We start from the raw sequence: 26,164 nt of genomic DNA on the forward strand, positions 1-26,164 counted from the left end.
ATTCGGCCCTTTGAGCCAGCACTGTGATCATGGCTGATCATCCACAATCAGTACCCTGTTCCTGCCTTTTCCCCATATCCCTTGACTCTGCTATCTTTAAGAACGCTATCTACAGGGCCCTCCATAATGCAGGGCTGCCAACAAGGGAGAGAGTGAGAGGGGAAGAGAGTGAGAGGGGAGAGAGAGAGGGTGAGAGGAGAGAGAGCGGATGAGAGGGGGAAGAGAGAGAAAGTCTCTGTCGAATTCGCCCAGGTGACCGGCATGGATCAGGCTGTGGCTCGGTGCATCCTGGAGGACAACCAGTGGCTGCTGGAAGTAAGTACCGAGCACTGGGTAGAAACGTTGGAAGGTAGTGGACTTCAAATGGGGGTGGTTGGTGAAAGCATCCTGCTTGCCTGCTAGATTTTCACTTACTGTAACTGCAGGAAAATTGTTTCCGATGTTGGGGGCATTCAGAGTTTAAGAATAAAGGGGGGGGGGGGCAGTTAAGACTGAGATGAGGACAAACTTTCTTCACATAGAGAGTTGTGAATCTGTGGAATTCTCTGCCACAGAAGGCAGTGCAGGCCAATTCACTGGATGTTTTCAAGAGAGTTACATTTAGTTCTTGGGGCTAACGACATCAAGGGATATGGGGAAAAAACAGGAAAGAGGTACTGATTTTAGATGAATAGCCATGATCATATTGAATGGCAGTGCTGGCTCGAAGGGCCGAATGGCCTATTCCTGCACCTATTTTCTATGTATCTATGCTTGAGTATATGACAATAAAGCTCGATCACTTGATTTTGAAGCATTCATGCATGGTGGAGGTATAATGTAGTCATAGAGTGATACAGTGTGAAAACAGGCCCTTCGATGCAACTTGCCCACACCCGCCAACATGTCCCAGCTACGCCACCTGCTTTTGGTCCATATCTCCAAACCTGTCCTATCCATGTATCAGTCTAACTTTTTCTTAAATGTTGGGATGGTCCCTGCCTCAACTACCTCCTCTGGCAGCTTGTTCCATACACCCATCACCCTTTGTGTGGATAAAGTTACCCCTTAAAAAGTTACCTCTTAAAAATACTTCATACAAAAAACATTAAAATCATACTTCTACAGTGCACTAAAATATGATTTTAATACATCAAATTTCAAAAGGTTCCTACCCTTCTTCCACACCCTCTCCCCACTCGGTTGCTCCACTCCCTCACCGGGTACCCCCCAAGGCCAGTGATCACACAGCCTCCCCCCTTTCAAAAACGCTCCAATCCAATTTAAAGCATATATATTGCATTCAAGTGTAAGTTATAAGACTCGCTACAGTATGCACCATATTGCACAATTTCAAGCTGAAAAATGCAAATGTTCCGTACCAAATGGAGGGGGCACCCCCCCGGGTCGCGATGCTCCCTCAGGCTTGGTCTCTCGCAAATTTTTCACTCCCAACTCTCACCCAATGTTGGCAGCCCTGATAATGTTTGGGACAAGGTCCCATCATTTATTTATTTGCCTCCGTGCTCCACAATTTGAGATTTGTAATAGAAAAAAAAACACGTGGTTAAAGTGCACAGTGTCAGATTTTATTAAAGGGCATTTTTATACATTTTGGTTTCACCATTTAGAAATTACATCAGTGTTTATACTTAGTCCCCCCATTTCAGGGCACCATGATGTTTGGGACACATGGCATCACAGGTCTTTGTAATTGCTCAGGTGTGCTTAATTGCCTCCTTATTGCAGGTATAAGAGAGCTCTCAGCATCTAATCTTTCCTCCAGTCTTTCCATCACCTTTGGAAACTCTTATTGCTGTTTATCAACATGAGGACCAAAGTTGTGCCAATGAAAGTCAAATAAGCCATTATGAGACTGAGAAACAAGAATAAAACTGTTAGAGACAAACCGTAGGCTTACCAAAATCAACTATTTGGAACATCATTTAGAAGAAAGAGAGCACTGGTGAGCTTACTAATCGCAAAGGGACTGGCAGGCCAAGGAAGATCTCCACAGCTGATCACAGAATTCTCTGTATAATATAGAAAAATCCCCAAACACCTATCCGACAGATCATAAAAACTTTTCAGGAGTTAGGTGTTGATTTGTCAATGACCACTGTCCGCAGAAGACTTCATAAACTTACAGAGGCTGCACTGCAAGATGCAAACCACTGGTTAGCCGCAAAAATAGGATGGCCCAGTTACAGTTTGCCAAGAAGTACTTAAAAAAGGAACCACGGTTCTGGAAAAAGGTCTTGTGGACAGACGAGACAAAGATTAACTTATATCAGAGTGATAGCAAGAGCAAAGTATGGAGGAGAGAAGGAACTGCCCAATATCCAAAGCATACCACCTCATCTGTGAGGTAGTGGGGGTGTTATGGCCTGGGCATGTATGGCTGCTGAAGGTACTGGCTCACTTTTCATTGATGATACAACTGCTGATGGTAGTAGCAACATGAATTCTGAAGTATATAGACACATCCTATATGCTCAAGTTCAAACAAATGCCTCAAAGCTCATTGGTTCATTCCACAGCAAGACAATGATTCCTAACATACTGCTAAAGCAACAAAGGAGTTTTTCAAAGTTAAATAATAGTCAATTATTGAGTGGCCAAGTCAATCATCCGATCCGAACACAATTGAGCATGCCTTTTATATGCTGAAGATAAAACTGAAGGGGACTAGCCCCCAAAACAAGCATAAACTAAAGATGGCTGCAATACAGGCCTGGCAGTGCATCACCAGAAAAGACACCCAGCAACTGGTGATGTCTGAATTGCAGACTTCAAGCAGTCATTGCATGCAAAGGATATGAAACAAAACATTAAACATGACTTACTTTCATTTACATGACATTGCTGTGTCCCAAATGTTATGGTGCCCTGAAATGGGGGGGACTATGTATAAACACTGCTGTAATTTCCACATGGTGAAACCAAAATGTATAAATATGGCCTTTATTAAAATCTGACAATGTGCACTTTAACCAAGTGATTTTTTTTTCTATTACAAACTCAAATTGTGGGGAACAGTGGCAAATAAACAAATGACGGGTCTTTGTCCAAAACATTATGGAGGGCACTGTACCTAAAGAAGCTTTTACTATTCTCCTTTATATTCTTGGCTAGCTTACCTTCGTACCTCATCTTTTCTCCCCGTATTGCCTTTTTAGTTATCTTCTGTTGCTCTTTAAAATTTCCGCAATCCTCTGGCTTCCCGCTCATCTTTGTTATGTTATACTTCTTTTATTTTTATACTGTTCTTGACTTCCCTCGTCAGCCATGGTCGCCCCTTACTCCCCTTAGAATTTTTCTTCCTCTTTGGAATGAACTGATCCTGCACCTTCTGTATTAATCCCAGAAATACCTACTATTGTTGTTCCACTGACATCCCTGGTAGGTCCTCTTTCCAGTCAATTTTGACCAGCGCCTCCCTCTTGCCTCCATAGTCCCCTTTGCTCAACTGCAATACTGGCACTTCTGATTTTCCATTCTCCCTCTTAAATTGTAGATTCAAACATATTATGGTCACTACCTCCTAATGGCTCCTTTCCCTGATCAAATCCGGTTAATTGCACACAAAATTCAGAATTACCTTCTCCCTCGTAGGCTCCAGTACAAGCTGCTCTAAGAATCTATCTCAGAGACACTCCACAAACTCCCTATCTTGGGGTCCAGTACCAACCTGATTTTCCCAGTCTACCTGCATGTTGAAATCTCCCATAACCACCGTAGCATTACCTTTGCTACATGCCAATTTTAACTCTTGATTCAACTTGCACCCTATATCCAGGCTACTGTTTGGGGACCTGTAGATAATAACTCCCATTAGGGATTGTTTACCCTTACAATTCCTCAGCTCTATCCATACTGACTCTACATCTACTGATTCTTTGTCACCCCTCGCAAGTGATTGAATTTCATTCCTTACCAACAGAGCTACCCCACCCCCTCTGCCCACCTGTCTGTCTTTTCGATACCTAATGATCAACAGAACCAATGGCTTTAGTGAACTCAATAAAGGTCACATAAGTTCTCTGTAACCTTCTTGTATGTTTTCATGCAATGGGGAGTATGTCTGTCATGTCTCCATCCGGTGCACAGAAGTAAATGTAATTGCATAATAGCTTCTTCCCTGTTGTTATCAGACTCTTAGACAGAGTTCCCATATGTTAAGAATGTAATCCTGATCTTCCAATCTGCCTTGCTGAGGCCTTTGCACATTTTATCTGCACTTTCTCTGTAGCTGTAACACTAAGTTTTGCACTCTTTACGGGAAAATCATTTTTTATTTAAAAACAAACATGGTATATACTTTTCACAGCTTAATGGGCAAGCCTCTGAGGTGGAAGTTGACCATTTGGCATAAATAAACATTTGGATACTTAACATGTTGTTGAGGGAATTAGGGCCAACAACAAAGGTAGAAATAATACTTAATCTAGTTTTCCACATTTTTGCAGGCTAAAACTAAAACATCTCGTAATGTAAACTCCAATGAATTTGAATTAAATTCATGAAAATGAAAATCCAAATAAAGTTCAAATTAATTGCTAAATATTTAAGAATTCTTAAACATTAAATAACCTTACACTCAAGTCGTAGAAAGCAAAAAAAAAAAAAAAAAAATCAAAAAATCTCCACCAAAATCACAATCATTTGTTTCGGTTAATCTTAATGATAAAGATATTGATATTTTAACTGTTCATATTTAAATTATCAAGGAGTTCCTTACAACTATTTTATAAATTTCAATGAATGTTCATAGTAAATGCTTGTGCATTGTTGAAGACCGTTGTCGACATGATCATATGTGCAATTACATTTACTGCGTTACCAGATATTATAAAAGCACATTGCCTGAGTAATAGACTAATAAGTAAAACAAAATGTGCATTATTACTGAACCCATCATATCGCCCATGTGCTATGCATTTTACTTTGTATGCAAAAAAGGGCAATTTTTCTGTGAGAAATAAGAATTACAATTCTGGAGTGAATTTACTGCTGTATTTATTTACACAAGCAAAATGTTACAGCAGACGTACAAAATGCAACTCAGTTTAAAAAAATTACAAAAACTGAAAGTAGTCAGGCATCATCGCAACATGCCCTCATTGTTTACTGCCAGGCAATGCTTTGAAGTCACAGACTCCACAGAGTGAAAGTGAGAAGCTCACTGTGGTGTGTGTTTTGGTGAAAGAATCTGCTTTGTACAAGTTCCATTATTGATTTCAGTGTCACAATTGCAACTTGGTGATTATTTGTATGACGCACATCATCCTTGTCAAGACCATGGATCACCTGATGTGCAGGCTGAGCATGTAATGTCTCAATTACTCGAGTACTTTTGACAGTAGAAACTGCATGCAATGAGATGGAGACTTCAACAGTTAACACTGGGACACTCTGAATCTTTGTAAAGAAAACAATGCACTGTGGGTACCAATGGCCAGCCCATGCAACTACCATAATGGCATTCAAACAAATGATCCCATTTACTGCACAGACTGAATTACAGATTAGTAGTTTATCCTGCTATCTTCACAGTCTGTCAGATTTGAACGTCCAAGCTTTCATCCATCTCATTCACAAATGTTTTCACTTGTCCAAAAGCCCCATTTCTTTAATCTTGAAGTAGAAAAATTTCTCCAGCATGTTGGCACATTTGCAGTACTCGCTTTCAGGGGGGTTATATTCACGGCAATTTGTGATGATACGTTGAACATCAGCAATAAATAACTTCTTGGAAACATAGTAGCGATTCTTCAGCCGGTCACTCATACTCTTTAGGTCTGAAGCAACAATGAGAAACAACATAGGATTCTTTAGCCCACGGAAGGAATTTGGTTTGCAATTTACTCAAAACAGAGGGAGCAAGGAAATCTAAAAATGGCAAATAATTGAATTTACCATCACAATTACAGACTAAGTGTGCTGAATGGCCATCTTTCGTGATTCGCCTCCCCACTTTTGCATCTTATGCAAGATGGCAATTTTTTGTAATATTAAATGATACACTTATTAATGTTGAATTCACTGATCTACATTACAGGTGGAAATTTACATTTTTAGATCGTCAGTCTGCCTTATTTTGGATGGATGATTTATTAAAGGTTTTCAGGAAGTTGTGACTAGAGAATTGATTATAGATCCCACAGCAATAACTGCATGAAAATGACATCCAAGCCAAATTCTCTCTTTATAAAAGCATGGAATAAGCTAATCAAAAGATATGGTATCCATCAGAATAGACTGTGGCTCAAATTCAATTAACAAGAGTGGAATGAAAATGTGTTAAACTTACAGACTAACTTTTTAGAGTCACAGCATTACTGTGTACCCAAACAGACCCTTCAGCCCAACTGGTCCATGCTAACCAAGTTGCCTATTTGATTCAGTTCAATGCATTTGGCTCATATCCCTCTAAACCTTTGCAATCCATATACCTGGTCAAATGTTTTTTAAACATTGTAATTGTACCCATATCTATAGCTTCCTCTGACAATCATTCCATATAACCACTACCCTTTCTGCAAAAAGGTTGCCCATCACTTCTTTTTAAATCTTTCTATTCTATGCTCCCTTGTTTTAGACTTCCCTACCCTGGGCAAAAGACTGACCATTCAATATGTCCATGCCCCTCAAGATTTTAAGGTCTTTAAGGTCAGCCTTCAACCTCCTATGCTCCAGGGGAAATAGACCTAGCCTATGTTGTCCCTCCTTATAACTCAAATCCTTCATTCCCAGTAACATCTTTGTGAGCTTTTTTGCACCATTTCCAGCTTAATAACTGATGTCTTTCCCTTAGCTCTTATATTAATAGACCTGTTTTCCCCAGCTAATTAAAGTTGGGTTAAGAAAGAATCAACTGCGGTCCTTGATGAGCATTGGTACATAAACTAACTTTACTATTGTTCAAACATTAATCTGGCCAAATCAAATAGTTAATTAAAAATGCTCCTTTATAACAAAGATGAATGAGCTAACATTAATTAAACATACCAATTGGAAATCGAATAATTTCATAATAATCTGGAGCCTCAGACTTCTTCACTGGTTCCATGAAAGGCCAGGCACTAGGATGGCTCTGTTGAAAAAAGTTGAGGTACACAAGGTAGCCAATAAAGGAATGAAATAAGGATAATTTAAGTAACACAGTTAGGCTTCCATTCAATACCATAGTGAAGATGCAAACAGCTTGTAACTCCCTACATTGCAAGTTCAAATCACAGCAGAACTACTACTGGGGTGTACCCAGAGAAGCTGGTGCTTGCCTATGGGAACAACATCTAATATATCATAGGGTGTGTTATATCTAATGTATTTGTTCTGGGATTCAGGAAACTGAACACAGGTGGTGTCCAGAGATTACAATATTCTCCTCACCATCTCAACCAGAGTGTATGAGAATATGAAGACGTGGGGGTACTTTGGGATTGAAAGGGGTTAAAGTATTCTGTCTCTTGGAGATCATGGGATACTTAGTGGCCGATTGAAATAAAGTTTCACATTCTTTGCAGTGACATCATCATTCCTGTAAAACATGTGATATTTGATGCTGTTATGATTGGCTGAGGTATTATGCTGTGCATGGCTGTGATTGGGTGGAAAGACCGTCCCCACCTACCTAACCAGTGATATTTTGATTGATGATGATTATACTGTGGTGACTGGTTTAATAGGTTACTGTCTATTGTAGGGGACTGCCCATTGTATTAACCATATACATCTATATGTTCGTTCCTCTGTTCTGGCACATGCTGTCCTGTTCTCCATGATGAGTGTTAAAGTTTCAGCAGGGAGAAATGGAAGCAATGTCACCATGGTGGAGTAAAAGGATTTTACAGAATCAAGAATCTGTTTTTACTGAACCAGACGCAGGGGTGCAAAAACCGGAATTAACATGAACACCCAAAGAGTCAGAGACATGTTGAAGTTTTGCATTCAAAATCTATCACTTTAAAACTGTTGCACTATAACACGACATTGCTGGTGGTGTACTCCAGTTAATGTATTTGCAGCCCAGAGGTTAACAGAATCATGCATACAGTCAAAGAATTTTAACTGATTTACTGCATCAGTGATATATTTAACTGCTTGATCTGTCCACTACCAATTCAGCATTGAAAATATATATCTTATTTATTTTATGAATCCATTAAGTCAGAGATACAAAATAGAAACAAGCCCTTCGGTCTACTGTGACATTCCACCGATCACCCATTTACATTAGGCCCTTTTTCATTCTCCCCACATTTTTAATCAACTTGCGCAAGATGCTACCATACACCAATAAATGGAGGGGGAAGGTGGGGGAGGCATGGGGCAATTTACAGCGCTAATTAACCCACCACCCACATGCATTTGAGCTACAAGAAAACCAGAATAGAAACTGGAAGAAACCTATACAATCACAGCAAGAATGTGTAAACTCCATTCAGCAGCAGAGGTCAGGATTGAACTTGGGTCTTTGATGCTGACAGGCAGTGACTCTACTAGTTGCGCTACCATGTTGCCCATATTCACCCAATTCAAAATCTGATTGTACAAGTGGAATTTTATGACACATTAGAAAATGTCTAATGTGTCATAAAATTCCACTTGTAAATTGAAAATGTCTAATCAACGTCAGAAGCCTAGAAGTCAACTGCAGAGCTGTTGTTTTTACACATCAAGAAAATTATACAACCATGTGCCAGGTACATCTCTAGCATACTGTTCTCACAACCTTTATTTGTGCCAGAAGGTTTTTCAAGGAATTGTGCAGCTGGTCTGGGTCCTTCAATTCTTTTCTGGAATACAAATACAGTAGAAATTAAGAAATTAATGAGAATGTATATTAGCGTAAACAATTTTCACTGTTATAATATGAAAGATGTATAAGTGACTGACAGGTGGGGTCTTGATTCAAGCAGGAGAAATCATGTTATTTTGCCATTTATCCATAGGATTCATTTATTTAGTCAACTTTAAAATGCTGATTGACTGAACAAGAAATAAATCTTTCTTTTATGGCCGATTTGAAAAACCACCACAGTAATATTGCATCGAAATTGAAACCTCTCACTTTCTTGCACCGCTTTCACTTTCAAATGTCAATAAGCTCAATGTAAATATTTAGGAAACAGTAAAACAACCCGTTTAAGTAATTCTTACAGGTCCAGCTCTTCATTGTAGGACATAAACATAATGCCACTTTGCAATGCACTATGCCACACTACAATGCACTATGATGCACTACAATGCTGATAACTGTTTACTGCACTCTGCATGTTTCCTTTGCTCTATCTACTTGGACTTTGAAACAATTGTATATATACACAAGGTATATTTGGATAGTGTACAAAAAAGCTTTTCATTGTACCTTGATGACAGGTGACAATAAACAAACCTAAAACTAATTCTTAAATTTAAATGTAATTCATTAAAAAACGCCTGGGAAATATTCAAAATTAAAATGCAAAAAAAGTTTACATACATTTAAAAATAGATAGATTAATAGAGGACCAGATAAATTAAATTCTTCATTAATGAATGCTCCTCTATCAAAAGTGGGAGAATTCATTGCCCACAGCACCGCTCTCCCCTTCTGTGCACCTGCAACAATGAAGTGGCCACGCCAGTTTATAACAGGACTTGGATGATAAACTGTAATTAATATTAACCATTGAAGTGCTAGGTAATGATCACTCCCAAGAGAGAGCCCTGCCTTTTCTTTGACCTTCAGCAACACCAACAAGCCTCCAACCATCAACATATTCTGAACTCAAAAGTGAAGTGTACCAAATTGTAGGGGCTTGAAGAAAACTGATGCGGTCAGGTTATTAAAAAGAGATCGTTAACTGCTTGGGAACAGTTTCACTATACACGGTGGCAAAGATCAGCGTGTGTAACAACTGATAGGAGGAGCTTGGACATCACTGCAAACAATGGCCCCTTCATGGTGTGAGGTGCTTGATATATCCTAATCATTCTAAATAAATAAGGACGCCTGTTTTTGAGTAATGTGTTCTGTGTGAAAGTTGTTAGTTGAATGTCCCATGTATTTTGTCTCTAGTCATGTTCAGTCTTTAGTGTTTTATTTTTATCTACATAGTTTCTTTGTTTTGTTAGTTATAATGTGTTCAGTTTTTAGTTAAGGTCTGCAGATATTGTCATGCTTTGTTTTGATGCAATATAACTATTGTGCCATGTTCAGTCTTTAGTCTTTTAGTTTTTACATAGTTTCTTCGTTTTGTTGGTTATGACGTGTTCAGTTTTTAGTTAAGGTCTGCAGATATTGTCATGCTTTGTTTTGATGCAATATAACTATCGTGCTTGAATAAAAGTTTTTAAATGCTAGTTCAGGACTCGGCAAATCATTGAGAATTCAGTGATCCTACATAAATTAAATTTAACATTCTGGTTGTAAAAACAAAATTAAAAAAATATAAAATATATATTTAAAAAATTGGGCACTACTGTCAAATCCCATGTAGGAGGTGTTTCCTCTATCATCAGAGTGAGGCCATGTACAAACTGGAGGAACACCACCTCATATTCCACCTGGGTAGCTTATAACCCAACTGTATGAACAATGAATTATCTGATTTTAGGTCATCTCTAACAACCCTCCCTCCCCTACACTCCCCTGTGCCTCACCTGGTCTCACACCCATTTCTCCCCTCACCCTATACTTCCTCCTCTAGCTTCATAAGTTGCAAATGATTTTTTAACATTAAAATTCAGAAATACTTTGCATTTATTTTAATCCCTAATTTCAACCTACCAATCTCAAGTTATCTTGATATAATCGAGCCTTCAACAAATGTTCTTACCCTTTATCTTTGCCACTGGGTTTCCATCCAGTTTCCTCTATTGGAAGGAAAGGACAATTATTTCAGTTTGGGTTAATGATTTAAAATGTAACTTTGAAAATACAACATTCAAAGGAGCTGATGTAGAAAAGGCTTCATGGTTCTTGGCATCCACATCAATAGCAACCTAACCTGGTCCTTTCACAATAATGCAGCAAGCAATAAAGCACATCTGCATTTTTTTTTTACTTTCTCAGGCGTCTGGGAAGATTCAAGATTTGGCACGTCCACAAGGATTCTCTTGAATTTATCCAGAAGAGCTATTGAAAATAATTTGAGGAATGTATATCTCAGCCTGATATGGCAATTGCTCTTTGTTTGACCACCTCAACCTCCATAGAGATAGAGTGTACACATACACCAGTCCCTCGCAGACTTGTCACTTCACTGTATCCAGTCCATCTTCATGGTGTATTTGCATCAGGTAGACTGAAAGTATTGACAAGGATGCCCGTCACCCAGGCCATTCCCTTGTCTTTCCTCTACTTTCTGGCAATATATACGGATGCTTGAAAGCCTGGAGGTCAAAACTTAAGAAATAACCTCTCCATGGCAATCAAGCACCTGAACCAATAACCTTTCCCAGAGAAGTTGCTACACACGCTTACTTTCAACTCTACCTCCTTTATTCTGTTATTGCACCATTCTGCTGTGTTCCATTTATCATTGTATTTATTGCTGTATTATTGAGTTTACTGTTTACTTGACAGGGTGTTTCATTGCACGCTAGTGTATATGACAATAAACTACACCAATCAGAATCTTAAGTCCATGATGATCATTTTCCCCTTTTCCCTTGCTACCACATTTCAATTCAATAAAGATATTGAATTGAACTGTGAATTGAGCCCGAGCAACTGTGACGTGAACAGGAGTTTACCAAGTTGCACAGGCTGCAAGGATGCAGTCATTTCTTTTGTAATTGACCTTTTTAAATATTAATAATAGTGATAAATAGAGGTAAACAATTGTGTACAACTGAAGTTGAAGTATTGCAAGTGAGCATGCTTCAATATTTTATTAATTGAATAATTAGCACTAATTTTCCATGACGGAAAAGGTTTCAATAAACTGATTTCTGCATGAAATTACACATGGAACAAATCCCTAAATTACTGTCAATATCTTGGCATATTGATGGATAACAATAAATCTGCCATTAATTAAGATGCTGGAGAACAATATTCACAATGGAAGTTGGTAGACTTGTAAATCCTACAAGTCACCAATAGGTGGAGCTTACTTCAAAGCCTGCAAAGCACAAGGATACTCTGCTGCATGCATAAGTAAGTTGGCAATTCCAGTGGCAAGCCTCATATTTGGAAGAAATTTGTGAGATTTTTTTTTTTAAATGGATATTTGCAAAATGTTTAATTTGCTGCTATATTTAAGAGGGAGTTAGATGTGGCCCTTGTGGCTTAAGGGATCAGGGGGTATGGAGAGAAGGCTCCAGGATACCGAGTTGGATGATCAGCCATGATCATATTGAATGGCGGTGCAGACTCGAAGGGCCGAATGGCCTACTCCTGCACCTATTTGTTTGGGTGCATCCGTTAATTTATGTGATTTAAATGAAGTTGTTGGGCTCAAAAAGGTAGAAATTCATTTCACACTAAAGCATAAAAAAAGGCATTATTAGATGTTACCATTACAGGGTCTCCCCAGTTTACGAACACCCAACTTATGGACAACCCATACATATGAACAAGCATTTGGGAGACTAGCGGGATGAATTTGCTGCAGGGCTGCAGCCATATTCTGTCACGTAGGAACTCAGTACACAGCAATATCGTTGTATATTACAAAGAATTCCGTATGTATGAGTTAGAGACCCTGGTTTAACTACACGCTACCATTGGTTGACTTATATTTTTATTTAAATATATTGCTGGACACATTTGGGACATGCAAGCTGTTCGGTTATCAAATATTTCTCAGGAACAGAACCCTTTATTACCTGGAGAAGACCGGTACAAAAAATGCCTCAAATTTAAATCCAGAATGTAGAAACAAAGAACTGCAGATGCTGGTTACAGGGTCTTGGCCTGAACTGTCACATTATCTGGTTCTCCAGATTTGCTGCTTGGCCTGCTGAGTTACTCCTGCACGTTGTATTTTTCAAATTTAAATCCATTGCAGTCAATAAATACATAAGGCGGGGAAAGGGTAACTAGAGAGAGTGGGACCAAATGGGTCAATGAGGGCAGAACTGTAGATGTTGTGTACATGGATTTCAGTGTAGCATTCGACAAGGTTCCGCATGGTAGGCTGCTCTGGAAGGTTAGATCGCATGGGATCCAAGGAGAGATAGCTGAATGGATAGTAAATTGGTTCCATGGAAGGAAGCAGAGGGTGATGGTGGAAGGTTGCTTCTCAGACTGGAGGCCTGTGACTAGTGGTGTGCCTCAGGGTTCAGTGCTGGGCCAGTTACTGTTTTCATCTACATCAATGATTTGGATGAGAACATACAGGGCAAGATTAGCAAGTTTGCTGATGAGACAAAAATGAGTGGTTTTGCAGATAGTGAAGATGGTTGTGAAAGATTGCAGCAGGATCTGGAATCGATTGGCCAGGTGGACAAAGGAATGGTTGATGGATTTTAATACAGAGAAGTGTGAGGTGTTGTATTTTGGGACGTCAAACAAGGGCTGGACCTACACAGTAAATGGTAAGCTTCTGGGGGGGTGGTGTAGAGCAGAGGGATCTAGGACTAGCGGGGCATGTGTCCCTGAAGGCCGAGTCGCAGGTAGGTAAGGTGGTCAAAAAGGCTTTTGGCACTTTGGCTTTCATCAGTCAGAGTACCGAGTATAGACGTTGGGAGGTCATGTTGCAGTTGTACAAGACATTGGTGAGACCGCATTCAGAATATTGTGTTCAGTTCTGGGCACCATGTTATAGGAAAGATATTGTAAAGCTTGAAAGGGTTCAGAAAAGATTTATGAGGATGTTGCCAGGACAAGAGGGTGTGAGCTATAGGGAGAGGTTGAGTAGGCTGGGTCTCTATTCCACGGAGTGCAGGAGGATTAGGGATGATCTTACAGAGGTGTACAAAATCATGAGAGGAATAGATCGGGTAGATGCACAGTCTCTTGCCCAGAGTAGGGGAAGCGAGGACCAGTGGACATAGGTTCAAAGTGAAGGGGAAAAGATTTAATAGGAATCCAAGGGATAACCTTTTCACACAAAGAGTGGTGGGTATATGGAACAAGCTGCCAGAGAAAGAAGTTGAAGCTGGGATTAAACCATTATTTAAGAAACAGTTAGATAGGAACATGGATAGGACAGGTTTGGACGGATATGGACCAAGCGCAGGCAAGTGGTATAGCTGGGACATTGTTGGCCGGTGTCAGCAAATTGGGCCGAAGGGCCTGTTTCCACACTGTGCCCTAATAATTTTAAATACCAAAGGATGAATATACACAGGCAACTGGCCCAACGATGGCCTGCTGGTGCCACCTCTCAAGGCTAATTTCTAAAGCAGAATATAACCTTCAAGGGAATGAAAGCACGAAAGCTTTGCCAAAACTAATTTCCTAATTTTCATTGAAATAAACATGTTCCCATGACCCATATTCAGGTCCAAAACATGGTTTAAATGGACTGATATCTTATTTTCATATCAACATTTAAAAAGTGGTGTTCATATCTATCTGATAACAATTAAAAAGAAACACGGTCCACAAATCCAAGTTCATTGTGAAGTCAAAAGCAATTTTCCCAAGCTGTGTAAACAATGTTTACCGGAAGGCTGATTAGGCAAATACCATTCTCAGTCTTGATGACAAGTCAGTGACTTTGATCTGGATCGGGTCACTGCGAGAGTGAAATGAGATCAGCAAGATTTAGGATTGTCCTGTATAGTCCGAGATGTGTGTCACCAATGATCAACAAGAAACGCAGCTGTTCTGAATGAGGCAGACAGCTGAAAAAGACAGACTATAAAAATTACTGGTTCACAATAAGATTAAGTTTTAGAAGAATGAGAGGTTATCACACTGAAACATAATATTTGTTGGAGCTTGAAAGACTGATGCAAAGAGGATGCATTCACTGACTGTGACCAGGGGCTGCAGTTAAAATTATGGGCATGTCATTTTGCACATGCACAAGGAAAATGTCATCATTCAGTGCGTGGAGAATATTTTTGGAACACTCTCCCCTTAAGGGCTGTGGATGCTTAAAATTGATATCAAGGCATATCTGGAGAAAAATGGTGCTGAAATAGCTAGACTTTTATGACCAGTAGACCATGCTCCAAGCATCAGATGGCCTATTCTGGCTGCCATTTATGGTCTTGATTTTGAAACATTACTCAATGATAATCTGCATATAAATAGGCCATACATTCGTGCATGGTATTTACCGTGTACTTCTGGAGTAAATATATACCATAACCATTACATTCTCATATTCAATGTACCTTCAGTACTTCAATGCATTCTTTATTCACTCTTCCGAAATGGAATACTTACGAATTCCAGGTATACTCTCTATGGGTATCTGCCGAACTCCTTCCTTGAAGCAGGTGAGGCCTGGGTAAACCTTCCGGATCTGTGCTTGTTTTCTCTCGATCAGCTTCTTTATTATCTGAACTCAAAATAGAAATTTATTACTTCACTTGCAGTGGACGGTAGATATTTAGTACTGGTTCTTTTGGGACAACCGATTCACATTGTGCTAAAAAAATAAAATAAACTTTTCCATGTTCTGTGCTGTCCAGCAAGTGAAGCATTATGTCGCTAAGCCAGTTTCACTAGACTGGAACCCAATTCGTTTTTGAGTGGTGAAAGCGTTATTTAAAGTTATTGCCGTAATCAGCGCATGTCGGCATGATCACTCTCATGACTCGACGAGAAGCACTCACATGTGAGAGAGTTCAAGTCAAGTTGGCCTGCAAAGTTACACGATGGACGTACCTCTTTTTGCTTCTTGATTATATGTGACAGTTCTGTGTAGGGAATTCTGGGATTAAGTTCACATTCCATCAGCGTTGCTCCTTCATAATCCTTGATGTAACCCACATACCGGCTTTTAGGAACTTTTATATCCTTTGAAAAACCCTGATTACAAGAGAGAATAATGTACAAAAAAGTTCGATACCTTTTTCCAACTCCTATATTTGATCTTTTATTACATTTCTCTTTATTCTATAGAAAAAAAAAAGAGCTAAATGGCATTACCTGCTTTTTGAAGTAGCCAATGGCATATTCATCCGCATAGGTCAGGAAGTGTAAAATATTGTGTTTAATGTGATATTCTTTTAGATGATTCATCAGATGTGTCCCGTAACCCTGGGGTGAATTAAGATTTATTTATTTATTTATTTAATGTTCTATGCATTTATTGATGCTTATTATGGGTGTATGACATTAAATGAAAACTGTACTGCACACACACATACATATATATATATATATATATACAGGCACTCCGCGACTTGCATAATAGGTGAGTAACGTAAACTCATACTTAAACAATCCACAGTAGGTCCCTTTTCTTGAATGACGTGTTATTGCAAAGGGAGGAGGGCTTCCCATCAGCTTCATAGCTATAAAAGCGCTGCCCGTGCTCGCTGCTCTTCCAGTTTTGGCCACTTGCAACTCCTGGCTGAGTCACCGACATCTTACTCATTGTGCACCACTGAGCACCTTCTTCATCAGCTGCTGCTCCGCCCAGTTGACGTAGCTGTTGTGCGGCTCACATTGTAAACCCTGGCCAAAAGCGATTTCTTCATGCTGCTGCCTCCAACAAGATGCGCATAGTTATCGTGGGGCTCCCTCCCCCCTCAACAGCCACGGTGACCAAGTTCATCCTGTCAGTGGCAGCGGCCTGAAGAGACCACTGTGAAATACCGTGTATTTCCTTTAGATCTAACAACAAAGCATCCTCCACTCTCCCAACCATAAAATCCCATTCACTTTTGTGATCAATGGACCAATACACACCTACTGCTGCAATCAGAGGTAATCGCTCTCACTCCCCCACTATGCCCAGCAACATTCCTAGATTGCAGCCTTGTGACGCACCAGAAAAAAAAAATACCCGTGGGTAGGAACACAACAAAATACTTTTTAAAGAATCTTGTGGTTAAATCTGTAGGCATTCAAGAAACACATCCTTTACAGTTTTCCAACCTCACCTCATTCTATTTTAGTAGGCAACATGTAACAAAAATATCATTTTTAGTTATAAAACAAACTATGAAAGGCCAATAAATATGTTTAAAGGATGAAACCCTTCAAACAACCTTCATATCATTTTTTGCTGACTATAAATGGAGAAAAATGCTTCATGAAGAATTAATTGCAACACCCAGATTTAAGGATAACATGAGCTTGACCAAAAGAAAACGGAAGCAATTAGCATTTGGACAAATTCTGCCTCTAACTTTGAAGGTTCATCTCTGTACATGCCGATAACTGCTGAGTTTTGTATATCATTACAAATCACAGATATGCACTACAGGGACTTATCGCTTACCTTCACCTGCTCATTGGAAGTCACAGCACAAAATACAATTTCAGTGAATCCTTGGGTGGGAAACATTCTGAAACATATTCCTCCAATAACTCGGCCATCTTTAATGAGGGCCAGAGTCTTGTGCTTCCTGCAGTGAAAGTACGATTTTATGACATTTTGATTGAACAGCATTCGGAAAGTTTACTAAAACATTACAACATGTATTCAGAAAACTCGCGATTTCAAAACAATTATTTGCCAAGCTTACACCAGTAACAGTGAAATATTCACCAATTTGTGTGTTTTTGAGAAATTTAATCTCAAATTATATGTTTTAAACCGTAATTATACTCATACTGTCCAGTATGTGTCACATTCTTTTTGCTGTCAGCTAATGTTTGGTACTGGTTAAAATGGCAGCAAGTCCAGAACTTCCATGTAAAACATAGGAAACCCCAAAGTTAACAAATTTTGTTGTGATATAACATATGTAATATGTTCTTCCACTGAACTCCCTGCAACAGAACTGCATCACAAACATATAAATTGAAAAAAATTTGGCTGCACACTACTAATAATAACACCGCTTGACTTTAAAGTAACTATTAAGGCCAATGCCATATATTTTCTCATTATTTATAAAAGAGCACACATTAGAAAGGTTCATTTGTACACGTCTCTCTACAAATGTACGAGTGAAACAGAGCTCCAAATGTACGTACGGATCAAAGACAAGGCGTGTGATGTATTCTTTTGGCATTCGTGGTAACTGATGAGAGAAAACATTTTGCAAGCCAACCAGCCACATCATTATTTTCTTGTTTGATCGCTGAGAAAGTGAATTTCCTATGACATGAAATTCAATGACACCTCTTCGTTCTTCTAGACGTGCTGCTTCATCACGAGCTGCATTTGCTGACAACAGATTTGTCTGAAAGAGATCCAAAAAAAGTGCCATTGAAATTCTAATAATCATCTTAAATTGTTTCAGTTCTCCTTGGAGAATAAATGAGCTCAATACAGTGCATGCAAACCTATTCTGGAAGAGCACGAGAGCAGAACATTAAAAGAACTGCAGTGTTAATACAGCCTAATTTAAGCAATTAGCATTGGTTTATTATTGTCATGTGAACAGAGATACAGTGAACAACTGTGTACTGAGATACAGTGAAGAACTGCAGATGCTGGCTTATATTGAAGATAGACACAAAATGCTGGAGAAACTCAGCGGGACAGGCAGCAACTCTGGATAAAGAAGGGTCTCGACTCGAAACGTCACCCATTCCTTCTCTCCAGAGATGCTGCCTGTCCCGCTGAGTTACTCTAGCATTTTGTGTCTATCTACAGTGAACAACTGTTTTGCATGGTATGCACGCAAATCATATCATATGAAAACAACAGCGATAGGAAACAGAGCGCAAAATAAGGTTATAGCTACAGAGAAGGGGCAGATAAAAACAAGTGCAAAATCGCCAACGAGGTCAATTGGGAGATCATCCTTTACATACGAGCAGGTCCAGCCCGCCCGCCGCAGAACCGGGAAGCGTGCCTGTAGTAGGGCCGAGGCTCATCTCCTGCTTGTCCCTGAAGACCGGGAACTGGAGGGTGGAGAGAGTCGGCGACAGCAGAGGATGCTGGACAAAGGTCCAGTAAGGAGAACTGGGGGTGTCCCTTCCTTGCCCTCAAAGCCGGCTGTGGGCATGAAGGCTGAGCAAGGAGAGAACCAATGGTTCACTGGCGATCCGAATGGAAGCGGCGGCGACTGCAACGGACGTTCATAGCAAGCTGCAGCTGGGACTTTGAAAATGGTGACTATTACACATGAACGCAGTGGAATACAATACTTATTGGGATTGTACTTATGTAGGGCAATAATCTTACTGATCGGAATGCAATAAATGAATTCCACTGCACCTTGGTACATGTGATAATAAAAGAACCATTAACCACCTAGGAACTTTAAGCTCTCGTCCATCTCCACTTCTGCACCATTAAAGCAGACTGGGGTGTGTACTTGTAAATAAATATTTGGGAAACAGGTTATGTTGCATCAATTTATCTTTTGCTAAGCAACAAACAACTCACATCCTGAATCAGAATTTCCTACAATTTTTCTTCCCCCACCCCAAGTAAAACATGGAAGACATACAAAAAAGTAAAGTATCTTGAATGTCAATAATTGCAAAGATTCATCCAGGACATCTGTAGAAACATAGAAACATAGAAATTAGGTACAGGAGTAGGCCATTCGGCCCTTCGAGCCTGCACCGCCATTCAATATGATCATGGCTAATCATCCAACTCAGTATCTTGTACCTGCCTTCTCTCCATACCCTCGGATCCCCTTAGCCACAACGGCCACATCTAACTCCCTCTTAAATATAGCCAATGAACTGGCCTCGACTACCCTCTGCGGCAGAGAGTTCCAGAGATTCACCACTCTTTGTGTGAAAAAGGTTCTTCTCATCTCGGTTTTTAAAGGATTTCCCCCTTATCCTTAAGCTGTGAACCCTTGTCCTGGACTTCCCCAACATCGGGAGCAATCTTCCTGCATCTAGCCTGTCCAACCCCTTAAGAATTTTGTAAGTTTCTATAAGATCCCCTCTCAATCTCCTAAATTCTAGAGAGTATAAACCAAGTCTATCCAGTCTTTCTTCATAAGACAGTCCTGACATCCCAGGAATCAGTCTGGTGAACCTTCTCTGCACTCCCTCTATGGCAATAATGTCCTTCGTCAGATTTGGAGACCAAAACTGTACGCAATACTCCAGGTGTGGTCTCACCAAGACCCTGTACAACTGCAGTAGAACCTCCCTGCTCAAATACTCAAATCCTTTCGCTATCAAAGCTAACATAATTAACTCGGTGATGGTGCTAGCGATAGTGGCCTGGTGCTCGTCAGTGGGGTCCTGCCATAGTCCACATCAAATGACTAGTAGCATGCATTTTAATCATTTAAATTAAAAATTAACCCACCTCTGGACCTAACATAGCTGCTGGATCTGTGATTGTCAGCATTACTTCATTAACCAGCTCCATAGGAATGTCACCCATCACTCGCATTCTTTTTGCATCTTCTAGGGTCATGGTGTCAGGCAGCTTCCTTTTCTCTCCTGTAAAGTACAATACACCAACTAAAAGTATTCAACATTAATACATTTTGTCCCAGTTGGTCAGCTGAGCCACGGTTCACAATTATTTCACTGCCACACGAGATATGTGATTTTTAGTCTTGAAAGGATATTATGTACAAACTGGATTGGGATCAGTTCAATGCTTCCAGCAACGAAACACATGAGGTTGCAGGGCAGTGGGCTCTGGCACAGCCCTTGCCACCATCAAATGCATTAAAAGGTAGTGCAGCCTTAGAAGGTGGCATCCATCAACAAGAATTACTACCATCTGATCCATGCCCTCTTCTCACTGCTTTCATCTTGCAGGAGGTACAGAAGTCTGAATTGGCACACGGCTCTTTAAAGGAATATTGCTTTCTTATAATTATCAGGTTCTTGAACTAACCCACACAACCCTAATCCTACCTTGTCTAACTTCAATCAACACAACCTGGGGTCTCAGGATGAAGGTGAGGGAGGCGGTATAGGGACCCCAGGTTGTGTGGATTGAAGTTAGACAAGATAGGATTAGGGTTGTGTGAGTTAGTTGCCCTCTTTACCACCATCCAGGGATCCCAGCAATCGATCCAGCTGAGACAGAGGTTCACGTCCACCTCCTCTAATCTCATCTACTGCATCCGGTGTTCCTGAAGTGGCCTCCTATACATCGGCAAGACCAACTGTGGACTCTGCCATCGTTTCGCCGAACACTTGCACTCGATCTGCCAAGGCCTACTGGATGCTAACCATTTTAACTCTTCTTCCTATATTGAGCTTTCTGTCCTGGGCCTCCTCCATTGCCAGATCGAGGCCGCAGGCAAACTGAAGGGACACCTCATATCATATTCCACTAACAACACAAAGGTATGAACATTGAGTTCTCCAAATTTTCTCCACCCACACCCACCCCCCACTTCTTCCCCCACCCACCTCCCCCCTTGCACCCGACCTGGAATCACGCCTATTTCTCCCCTCCTACATTCCTTCCTCTAGCTTCACAATTCTCAGCCCGTCAATCCTTTTGACTCGCACCTCCTGTCTTTTCATCTCTGTCCTTTGTTCCACCATTTGCCTATCAAAATTTCCCCATCACCAATTTCAAACTATTACCTGCCAGGCCATGCACTGCCCCTCCCAGCTTTTTGCACTAAAAAACACAAATTACCCCATTAAAATGTCATTCATTATTCTCTATGTTTTAGGAGCAGAATATGGTGAGCTATCCTAAACATGTTAAAATATTTAGTAAATATGTTAACATATTTAGGAAAATAAAACAAATATTTCTTGAAGAATAAGAGTTTGAGTTATCCTGGCTCTATGTCATATTATTGAATTGCACTTGCAAAGACCATGGAATAAGTCAATTCAATATCCTTTTCAGGAGAGGAAAATCATTCGCAGATGGGACTGGTAAAAGGAGGGAATAGTCAGAAGTCTTGGTCCCCATTATTAGCCGTGTTGGAAATTTTAGGTAGTACAAGGGAAAGGGCAGATATCGTGCCGTGCACACTGCCAAAAGTTAGAGCAATTTCTATGTAGCCAGCAGGCACTACAGATACTGGAATCCTGTGCAAAAATACAAAATGTTGGAGTAGCTCAATGTGTCAGACATCATCTCTGGACAACATAGAGAGTCTGAAGGGTCCCAATCAAAAACTTTGCCTATCCATGTTCCCCAGAGATACTGCTAGACCTTATTCCAGCACTTTGATTTATTTGGAACAAGTTTTGTGGCTGCCCTGGAAGGCAATCATAGTAACTCTAATGTAATACAAAGAGAACCCAAAAGTTCATTTGTAGACAGAAGGAACTGCAGATGTTGGTCTACAAAAAAGACACAAAGTGCTGGAGTATCTCACTGAGTCCGGCAGCATCTCTTTCACCTTCCACCCATATTCCTTCTTCTGGCTTCACATTCTGTGCCTCTTCCATCCTTATCTCACTTTGTCTTTCGTCTCGGTGGCATGGTGGCGTTGTGGCAAACAGACTTATAGCGCCAGAGACCCGGGTTCAATCCTGACTACGGGTACTTGTCTGTGCGGAGCTTGTACGTTCTCCACGGGACCTGCATTTCCTCCCACAGCCCAAAGACGTACAGGTTGAAAGGTTAATTGGCTTGGTATAAAAATGTAAAATTGTCCCAAAAGTGTGTGTGTGTGTGTGTGTGTGTGTGTGTGTGTGTGTGTGTGTGTGTGTGTGTGTGTGTGTGTGTGTGTGTGTGTGTGTGTGTGTGTGTGTGTGTGTGTGTGTGTGTGTGTGTAGTGTTAATGTTCAGGGATTGCTGGTCGGTGCAGACATTGTGGGCCGAAGGGCCTGCTTCCGCAGTTTCTCTAAACAGATTACCCATCCATCTGCCAATGATCTCCCTCATTTGTTTCTACCTTTCACCTGCCCCCACCACTCTTCCAGCTTTTGCCCCTCTACTATAAACAGTCTGAAGAAGTATTCCAACCCAAAGCGTCGCCTTTCTATGTTCTCCAGAGATACCAACCTGACCCGCTGAGTTACTCCAGCACTTAGCTTCTTCCAGAAGTTAATTTCTTGGCGACTTGTATTTTCTCTACCATCAGCATTCCAAATCTAGCCCTCATGTCAGTACACTTAAGCAGAACATTTCTGAACCATGGTGTATTTTGCAGTAGTATAAATATTTTCATAAAATAGAATGTCGATTACCAATAAAACATATGTATAAACAGAGGACTGATGCCATCAAGTGTCAAAGATGCATTATTACAATTTTTGGGGGAAATAAAAACCAAATATTAGAGGCAACTTGGTTAAATCTTGCATATTTCGGTAAGCCTTTATCAACGTCGTTTGTTACACGATATTTCATATCCATTTGTTCAATTAAATGGCAGATGCTTACTCAACAAGTACCAAGCATTCCAAACTGACACAGATTCTCATCAATTTAAATAACCTTCCAATTCAAAGACTGACTTATGCTAAGTGGGTGTCGCCTAATTGAAATAGAACAAACTTTATAAAAAACATTCCAAGCAGATGCGACACTACTGAAAGAATTATATCATTATTTTATATGAAAAGTACAAGTAATGTAATCGCATTACAATGCTTTAAAATTGTCCAGCTCTAATATCAGATTTGAAAACATTACTTACAGATTACAGCAATGCAGCAATTACCTGATGCTGGCTCAGAAAGTCCCATGTCAACACTGATGGAAGCTGGACTTGAGGTACTATTGATGCTTCTGCTTGATGGAGGGTTACTAGGCACTGGAGATGGAGTAACGGCTGAAAGCAAAATAACAGTATTATTTTCCTAAATACAAAGTTTCATACACCCTGCATTAAAGCAAACAAAGTAATGTAACATGACCTGTTGACCAACATACATCAAGAGGATCCCACGCTCAAAACATTTATTTTTTATTTTTTAAATGACAATATTTTTTAATATTTGCAGTGCAGTTGTATTTTCAAATTAATATGTACAACGTACATTAATCCTTTAAGGACTGAAGCAGCATTAAACTACTAATTTTAAATCTGCTATATGAATATCAGGCATAAGTAAATATTCAAAAAAAAAAAAAACTGTAGATGATAGAAATCTAACAAAAACAATATACTGGAAATATTCGGTATTTCAAAACCATAACGGAGGAAGAGAAAACAATTAACGTTACAGTTCAAAGAGAAAAAGAAAATATTAATACAATCAGGAAGAACAACAAAGAAGAATAGGAGGGAGAGAGCATGTGGGCAAGGGAGCAGAATCAGGCCTGGACAACAAAAATAAAAAATTAAAAGCACAGGCAATTATACGGATATTAATGATTTTTGTACTCAGGGCAAGGTTTGTTGATACTGAGGAATTCAACCAATTCTCATATCAGGCATGCAAAATCAATGCACTGTTAAAGTTCCTTTTAATCTGAATTAAGATTGTTTCATTGCCTCCCATGGATGAGCACCCTCTTTCTACAGCAAGACATTTTCAATTTCACACACCAGTTATCTCATGTTATCACTAAATGGGATTACCAGCCCGTGCTGAATTAGGAACAATTTCATGCTTCAGCCCATGAACTGAAACCTCAGGGTACCAGGTAAACTTTCACTGTCTGGATCTCCACAGAATCTGACAAACATATACCTACAATGACTATTAACACAAGAGTCAGCTACCTGTCTGTTGTCCCAGTTGCACTCCTTCTGAAGCAGATAAAGTGAAATCAGAATCCCATATTGGCGAATTCAGCCCATAAATCTCTTCCTCCAGCATAGACAGAAACCTACGCAAATAAATTGAAATGGCTGATGAAACGGAGCAAACACCAGCGATAGCAAAGCTATAACAATGTTAAGTTAAAATCATACATCACGTTAAAAAGGTTTAAAAGTACAGTTCAATGTAAAAACATCTAAAGTTAAGAAGGCTGGTTACAAGAGAAATTTAGAACAATGATACAGTCAAGATTATACAGAAATTGGCTGGTTTGGAACAGGTACATTTCAGAGCAGAGCATCAAATAATCCAAACATTAACATATTTTATATCGACAAGAATACAGAATTGTTATATTTTCCAGAAGTAGTATTTTTAATAAAACGCGTCCTGGGGAGATAAACCAGGTCACAGACTTTTCACTGCGTGTATTTCATGCAATTAAAAAGATTACTGCTGGAGTAGATGTGCATTCAGGGAGCAATACCAAGTCCCCTTGATTCTGTCTTACAATTACTTCTGTCAAGAAATGCGTGCACTAGGTACCGGAAGCCCGCATACTAATTATTTCCCAAGATATGGCTGTTTATGCCAGCTCTTTCCAAATTTGTTTAGTTCAAGCATCTTGAAAATTGAGAGATTGGTGGGGGGGTGGGGGGAGGAAAGAGGAGAAAATGTTAGAGGCTGCTTCAAAGAAAAACTGTTCTGCTGCAGCTGCCTCTATAATAGTGCCAGATATTGCTTCTTTCATAAGCAAATGCTACATCAGAATTGAGGCATTAACCTCTTACTTTGGAAAGTGGGTCAGAATAAGCGTTCGTTTTTCAGGCATCAGTTTATCCTTCTCCACTCTGAACTTCTCGAGTAGCTGACGTCGGGTTACTGTGAAGATGGAACGAAGTAGCGTCCGTCCGAAGACATGTGTGGTTTCATACCGCGGAAGGCTGTCACAGCTTTGTGGTACATGACAGTAGCACAGCCACCTAGAATACAAACAAGTTCACAAAGTATTACTCTTTAGACTTTGGACATAAATATGAGGAAAATCAACATGAACAATTTTGCAGTGCATTCAGGATTATTATTTTTTTAATTTTGCAAGTGACAAACATAGTAAAAGCTTGTGGTGGGTGCCTGGATGCACTGCTAGGGGGAGTGGTGGAAGCAGATCCAATAGCAATATTTAAGAGGCATTTACACATGGCATGGATAGCAAAGGTTTAGAGGGATATGGGAAGAATATAAGGCACTGGGCTTACTTTGTTAGTATGGATAAATTAGCTGACAGATTGAAAGTTGTAACTAGCACAAATTATTGTTGCACCCTCAACTAGTTACAATCTATATTAGTGAGTTGAACAAAAGGACCAGGTACATAATAGCCAAATTTATTGATGATTCAAAACTAGATGGGAACGCAGGTCATGGAGGATAGAGAGTCTGCAAAAGGAATATTACTATGTTAAGAAAATGGAAAAGTATTCGTTTGGTGGTATAGAATGTGATGAAAATGCAAGGTTATCCAATTTGGTAATGGGTGTGAAA

The 26,164-nt window shown here is 39.9% G+C and overlaps 1 protein-coding gene across 1 annotated transcript in view; it reads right to left on the reverse strand.

The window, feature by feature from the left end:
* Window positions 1-4,981: 4,981 nt before the first annotated feature.
* The window catches only part of kat2a (K(lysine) acetyltransferase 2A), a 36,440-nt gene continuing 15,257 nt past the window's right edge, over window positions 4,982-26,164 (reverse strand). Inside the window, exons 6-18 of the mRNA XM_055657008.1 lie at window positions 25,411-25,602; window positions 24,580-24,686; window positions 23,572-23,682; window positions 20,280-20,416; window positions 18,026-18,234; window positions 17,325-17,451; window positions 16,025-16,135; window positions 15,761-15,904; window positions 15,317-15,431; window positions 10,806-10,842; window positions 8,717-8,780; window positions 6,991-7,075; window positions 4,982-5,780 (exon numbers count right to left, since the gene is read on the reverse strand). Coding sequence (XP_055512983.1) covers window positions 5,587-5,780; window positions 6,991-7,075; window positions 8,717-8,780; window positions 10,806-10,842; window positions 15,317-15,431; window positions 15,761-15,904; window positions 16,025-16,135; window positions 17,325-17,451; window positions 18,026-18,234; window positions 20,280-20,416; window positions 23,572-23,682; window positions 24,580-24,686; window positions 25,411-25,602 — 1,633 coding nt within the window. The 3' untranslated portion in view covers window positions 4,982-5,586. The remainder of the gene's footprint in view (window positions 5,781-6,990; window positions 7,076-8,716; window positions 8,781-10,805; window positions 10,843-15,316; window positions 15,432-15,760; window positions 15,905-16,024; window positions 16,136-17,324; window positions 17,452-18,025; window positions 18,235-20,279; window positions 20,417-23,571; window positions 23,683-24,579; window positions 24,687-25,410; window positions 25,603-26,164) is intronic.

The sequence above is a fragment of the Leucoraja erinacea genome, chromosome 27 (genome assembly GCF_028641065.1).
Source record: "Leucoraja erinacea ecotype New England chromosome 27, Leri_hhj_1, whole genome shotgun sequence".
Classification (NCBI taxonomy): Eukaryota; Metazoa; Chordata; class Chondrichthyes; order Rajiformes; family Rajidae; genus Leucoraja; species Leucoraja erinaceus.